Source organism: Tupaia chinensis, unplaced genomic scaffold, assembly GCF_000334495.1.
Source record: "Tupaia chinensis unplaced genomic scaffold, TupChi_1.0 Scaffold000494_1, whole genome shotgun sequence".
NCBI lineage: Eukaryota > Metazoa > Chordata > Mammalia > Scandentia > Tupaiidae > Tupaia > Tupaia belangeri.
The window spans coordinates 3,103,143-3,109,185 of NW_006160006.1; the positions used below are offsets into that span (position 1 = coordinate 3,103,143).

At 37.4% G+C, this 6,043-nt stretch overlaps 1 protein-coding gene across 1 annotated transcript in view; it reads right to left on the minus strand.

Annotated features, from left to right (window-relative positions):
- APELA (apelin receptor early endogenous ligand) overlaps positions 1-5,647 on the minus strand; it is an 8,071-nt gene extending 2,424 nt beyond the window's left edge. Inside the window, exons 1-2 of the mRNA XM_014590896.2 lie at positions 5,430-5,647; positions 3,928-4,017 (exon numbers count right to left, since the gene is read on the minus strand). Of these exons, the coding sequence (XP_014446382.1) occupies positions 3,929-4,017; positions 5,430-5,505 (165 nt within the window). The 5' untranslated portion in view covers positions 5,506-5,647 and the 3' untranslated portion in view covers position 3,928. The remainder of the gene's footprint in view (positions 1-3,927; positions 4,018-5,429) is intronic.
- Between the last annotated feature and the right edge of the window lie 396 nt (positions 5,648-6,043).

Below are 6,043 nucleotides of genomic sequence, written 5' to 3' on the forward strand. Positions count from 1 at the left end.
AAAGAGTGTGGCTGGGAGGTCAGAAGGCCATATCTGCAAGGGAGAAGGAATAAGGCAGAAAATACTTGAGGCACATTTTGAATGGTAAGCCAGAGTGACGAGTTAATATTAGCTGGACTCAATAAAAAAAAATGTATTAAGTGGTCAGAAGGTGGCATAGCAGTTAAGGTGCTAGACTCCCACATGGCCAATATGGTTCAAGTCCCAGGCCTGGCAGCTTGAAATTTATGCTGGGCATGTGTGCGTGTGTGTGCCAAATCCCAGAATGGAGAAGGGATTGCAGTATGGCCATACTCCCTGGGAAGTGATCTCTCATTTTTTCTCTGTCTCTCTGGCAAACACACACCCTATGACAAAAACCTAAAAAAGAAAAAAGAAATGAATTAAAAGGTACTTATACCAAAATCTTTTTATAGCCATTATTTCTGGGAAGTAAAAGTTGGCAATGATGTAGGGTGGGGGACTTTTACTCCTGACTTTACATTCTTCCACTGTTAGAAATAAGATTTGGGCTAGTCATGTAGCCTAGCAGTTAAAGGAGGTAGATCCCACATCACTGACTGCAGTTTAAATACCAGCCCTGGTTACTAGAAAAACATGGCAGGATTCATTTGCGTGCTCCAAATGCTGACAGGATGGAGAAGTAGAAGAGAAGGGATGGGAGCATGACCATGCCCCAGTGGGGATGCCTTCCCTCCCCCGTTCTCTCTGTCTCTCTAATGAGTGCGTGTGCTATGTGGCAATTTAAAAAAGAAAGAAATCTTATTTCATGAACATGTGTACCATTGCTATTAAAAAGCTACGTAGGGCCAGCTTCCGTGGTGCAGTGAGAGCACAATACTCTGTGATGCTGAAGCCACATGAGCAGGTCCCGGGTTCACGTCACGAGGTCCTCTGTACATGCTGGGCAGGGAACATGTGCCCATAAGCCAGGCTAAGCGAGACTGGAAGTGGGTCATAGTGTGAAGATCTGATGGAGGTAGCTCTCTCTTGACAAAGTTAAAAAATAAAAAAGCCCAAAGCATTATTTAAAAGGCTAGATAGAATAGTGTATTCATAGAGTATATTGGGCCAGCTATAGTTAAAGTGGCTGACTATGTGGTTGAGTCCCTGACCCAGTGGCTTGAGAAATGTGCTGGGCATATATGCATGTGTACCCAAAATCCCAAGAGAGAGAAATGGAAAAGGGATTGCAGCGCAACTGTCCTCATTAGGGGATGGTGGTGGGGGTGTGCTTTCTTGCTATTTGTTTATTATCATTATTTTTCCACATGAGTTTTGCCAGAGAAAGACAGAGAGAGGTCCAGAACTCAAACCACAGCCAGCCATTGTGGGAATTTCAGTGCCTTAACCACCATGCCACCTGCTGCCCCTCTTGTTATCTCTCTCTCTGTTTCTCTCTGGTGAGTGCATATACCATCTGGCAAGATAAGCAAGCAAACAAACAAATAATCCAAATATAAAACAAACAAACAGAACAAACCAGCCAGCCCAGAACATGTAATGTAGAGTCCATATTTATTAAAAAAAAAGTGTTGATGTAGTGAGATTTGACTATTGGAAGGAGGCTGTCATTAGAATCTTAATCCCTGCCTTGTCTCCCGTGGTATGCCTCTCCCATTAACCTACAAGCTTGCATTAGTTCACATCCCTTCTCTTGCACTCATTTACTCTAATTCACTTAGGACTGAAGGTGATGCCAAATGTTTGTGAAAAAAATCAAGGAAATAAACTATATACAGCATATGTTTTCTATTTAATGAACTCAGTTGTACAGGTTAGGAAATCTTGCTAAAAATCATTGCAGGGGACTCTAGGAGCAGAAAAAATGTTCACTCGTAAATATCAGATCTATTAAATGAGCTAGAGGTCTCATCTGGAAAACTTTTAAAGTAAATTGTTACTTACCTATCCTTTTACAATCATTCTTAACCCCAAATTAATCAAATAACCTGTGTGATTTTATCAGAAGCATACAGAAAATAGAGAAATGGAGGGGAGGTTTTGCCTTAGAGTTTGCCACTTGGGTCTGTAGTGCCTTTTCCCAACTGTCAAAGAACCTTTGCGCAAGATATATAAAATAATGTGTTTAGAACAATGAGAATTACGTTATCGAATTTGAAGGTAGCACTTGTTATAGTACCGGTTAGGGAATTACCTTCCTGTTTATCTTACATTAGCTCTTCCAGTAATTACTGGGTTCTTACAGGTGACTTTTACACATTCTTCAAAGTGCTGTAGTGAACATAGGGCTAGCCTGAGCACTGAGATAAATGAGTGCTGAAACCTGAGCAGTTCTGTCAAGCTACCAGCCAATTTTTGTAAATGGCTGCTATAATTAAATGGTTTACATAGTTGTTTTTAAAATGTCTCTTAGGTTTACAAATTTGGTGTCTAAGTCAAATTTCTCTTAACTTGGACAATTCAGATTTCACTATTCCATCTTGTTTACTTGCAGCTTGGTTTTTATGGCCAGTGGCTTGTGGAGAAAGTCAAGATAACTTGTGGTTAACTAAGGACTTGTGTTTGTGTTGCAAGGTATTTTTCTCTGTATATGCAGGAATTTGCTCGCTATTGTGAAATGCCTCCCTCCTCTTTGTTATTTGTGGAGGAGTACTGGGAAAACATGGAAGGTCTCCATTCCTCCCAAGCACAGAATTTACCATTTTATCCATGAGCTTGAAATATTCAGCTGGAAGCATTATAAACACACACCAAAGGATAGTTTAACATATTAGATCCTTCAAAAGCATGTTTTAGTCATTATTAATTGGCTTCTCAGGAACTTATTATCAAATCTTTCTGGATTCATCCACTAAACGTATTTCTCATGTTTTAACAGGAAAGAATAATTTGTTATAGAAACAGGTATAGAGAACTTAGCTTTTTGTCTCAGACTTCTTGATAATGCTTATTACAAAATTGTCTTCCTTTATTTAATTTCCAGCTACCAGGGTTTCAGCAGGTTTGAAAAGCATGTATTAAACAATAGGCATAGCAACCATTCTTTCATGGAATGAATAGAGCCATAAAAGCTACAGTCTACAGACCAACTGAATTAGCTAATTTAGCAATAGCCGGTGTATGTTAACCAGCTGAGGGATACTTCTATAGCATTTTTTTAAGGAAGATATATTTTAAATGTATTTAAAACCTTAAAGTAATGAAAATGGAATGCCAAATTATTTATTTTTTAGTGTAAAGAGACTTAAACTCGGGCAGTATTTGAAGTTCGTTGATTCCAGCAGTATTATTGGTGCTGAGAGTGATATAAAATCATTGGTCTTTTAGTGAGTCTAAAAACAAAAAAGGAGGAGCACAATTTTGTTCAGAATTTATCCTTAAAGATGCAACCATCAAGGCCAATACCCTAAGGGAAGTTGCACTCTGTCTTCCTGTTAAGTTGACTTATATATTGAAATAAATATTTTAGGGAAAAAAAAAAACCCTGAAGCATTGAGGCTAGTCTGTCATTGGTGTGTTCATGGTAAATATATCCAAAGGCTTTCAACTACACAGTGATCTTACTGGGACATGTGCTTGTTCTGGATAACATTTGGAACTATTCAGTTTTTTCATACACATGTTTAAAGATACTTACATAATTAAAATCTCCTGGTACCTCATTTTTAGATTATGAATATTCTCAAACACACACAAAAGTATTAGTCTCTATATAGTTATTATGCAGATTCAATAAGTTTCGAGTTTCTTATATTTTCCTCTTCTATCCCATTCTTCCCTAACTACTAAAGCAATTCTTAAACGTCGTGTGATCTCATTCTCATTTGTTAGTACACATCTCTTACATTTCGTTATCACCAGAAGCCTTACTCGCATATCACACTATGAATGAATGTTCTTTGGTTCATCTCATTTGAAGCACTGCTTTGGAAATGTGGTAGAAATACTTTGTCTCAGAAATACCTCAGGGGAAGGGCACTCGTGAATGGAGAGGCATGCATCTCCTCTGAAGGCAGTTGTGTCTGTGCAGTTTTCTTCTCAAGGCCAGATTAGCTAAAGGAAAAAAGAGAAATATTATGAACAATTATCAGAAAATGAATCGTTTAACCTAGAGAATGTAAAAGTACATTTTGGAGCCAAATTACACTGTGGTTATTTACTATTTGTTCAGATGTGATTGAAGTAAAAAAAATCAGTGTGATACATATGCACAGGTGTATTCCCTGCAGTTACTGTAGTGGCAGGATCTTAATAGTAAGGGCTTCCTTAAGTCACGTGACTTCTTTCTAAATGCTCCAGACCTTCTACTTCATGTAGGCCATTCATCACAATTATTTCACTAGAACATCGTCCAAGGTGTTGTATTTGAGAAAAAAAGAAACGATTGAATAGCAACTATTATAAACAATAAGAAGGGATCAGCTCCTTTTTTGGAGTTGCAGATTTAGACCTTTTTTTTCCTTACTTATATAAAAGCACAGATCAGGGGATGTCGTTTGAATTAACCTCACAGCAATCAAACTTCCAATTAACCAGTTATGCACCATTTTCTCTTCTGAAATTTTAACCAGTTATGCACCACATTCTCTTCTAATTGGAGAAGTATATTATCAAGTGAGTAATCTAAAATATTTGGATCTAAAAATTACCACCTTTCTAAGTCAGAAAACTTTAACTTTCTATTTTTTAAAAAACTTAACAGTGCTTTGAAATCTTAAATATTTTGTTTTGAAGTAAAAGCACATTAGAATAATTTATCTAATAAATTCTTGTTGGTAAGGTACAACATAATTGGTACTATCTCTGAAAATGGTGTTAAGTAAGTATTGCGTATCTTGACTATATATATTTTCAACATTTTTTTGTTTTACTAGTACAATAGTAATAGAAACTGCACCTTTTTGTTTTAAGTGACATGCCTAATTATATAACTGGAAATAATAGACTTTGACCTCATTTAAGATTTCGTCTGCATCTTGTCTCACTGTGATTTTTACATGTTGTTAATTCAGTTAACATTGTCTTACTCTAGCCAGCAACATGCTCTTTGAATAAACTGTTGGATTTTGCATTTCACCTAAAAATCTACAGGTTTGTATACTTTACGAGGAATAGACTGACATTTCCATTTCTTTTTACTTGTATGAACAACAAATCTACAGTAGTTTAGGGATCAATTTTCTTTGCAAAGAAAAAATAGTGGTAAATATTTTTCATTATTTTTGAGTCCAGCTATTTTAGTATATGTGCTGCTGAAGCGAGCACTCGAATCTAGCTATTTTAAAAATATCCAAATCATAGACTCAACAGGAATAGACAGCAGACTTCCTAAACACTACACATTTATCCCCAATACTTGTAACACACCTTGGTGATTTTCAGCATAAGCACAATCAGCTCAGAGACTCAGGGATACAAACACATATAAAAACAAGTTACTCCGTACAAATGTTTCAAAGTCCTACCTGGTCTCTGTCCGTTGATAAGGAGAAGATTCATCATAAAAATTAAAAATACAAAAAAGAACTGTCGAAATCTCATTTTCTTGCCAAAGTAAAGGGGGGCAACAGCTCTCAGAGTAAACCAGTCTGTAAACAGTCTGCAGTATCTCTGTGGCCCTCTTCACATTCTAATGACAAACCTCAGCGAACTGCAGCTGCGTTTTCCAGAAAGGTTAATGATCACATCAGACAAGGTTACTGGTGCTTGATGGTGTGCTCAGAGCCGCCCTCAGCCTCAAGCCCCTCCTCCACTCCTCTCCTCCTTTCCCTGTCACTCCCCTTTATTTCCATAAGCAAATATTGGTGAAGTAGACCATTCAGTTATGGCTGTGAGTTCAGTGGAAGTCTTCTCTGAAGCTCCTAGGAGAGGCAGACTTAAACTCAATCTGGGTATAAAGAAATATGTAAAACAACACATGACAGTGCCTCCTCCCCTCAGCATTTGCATCTGTTTAAACTTTGCATTGCCCATATTGGTCCCACATGCTGAAGTTAATAGGAAGAGCAGGAAGTCTCTTTTTTGTCCTTTTCAGAAAGAATTCTGAAGCTCCACTGAGGCTCCCAAACGCTTTATGACA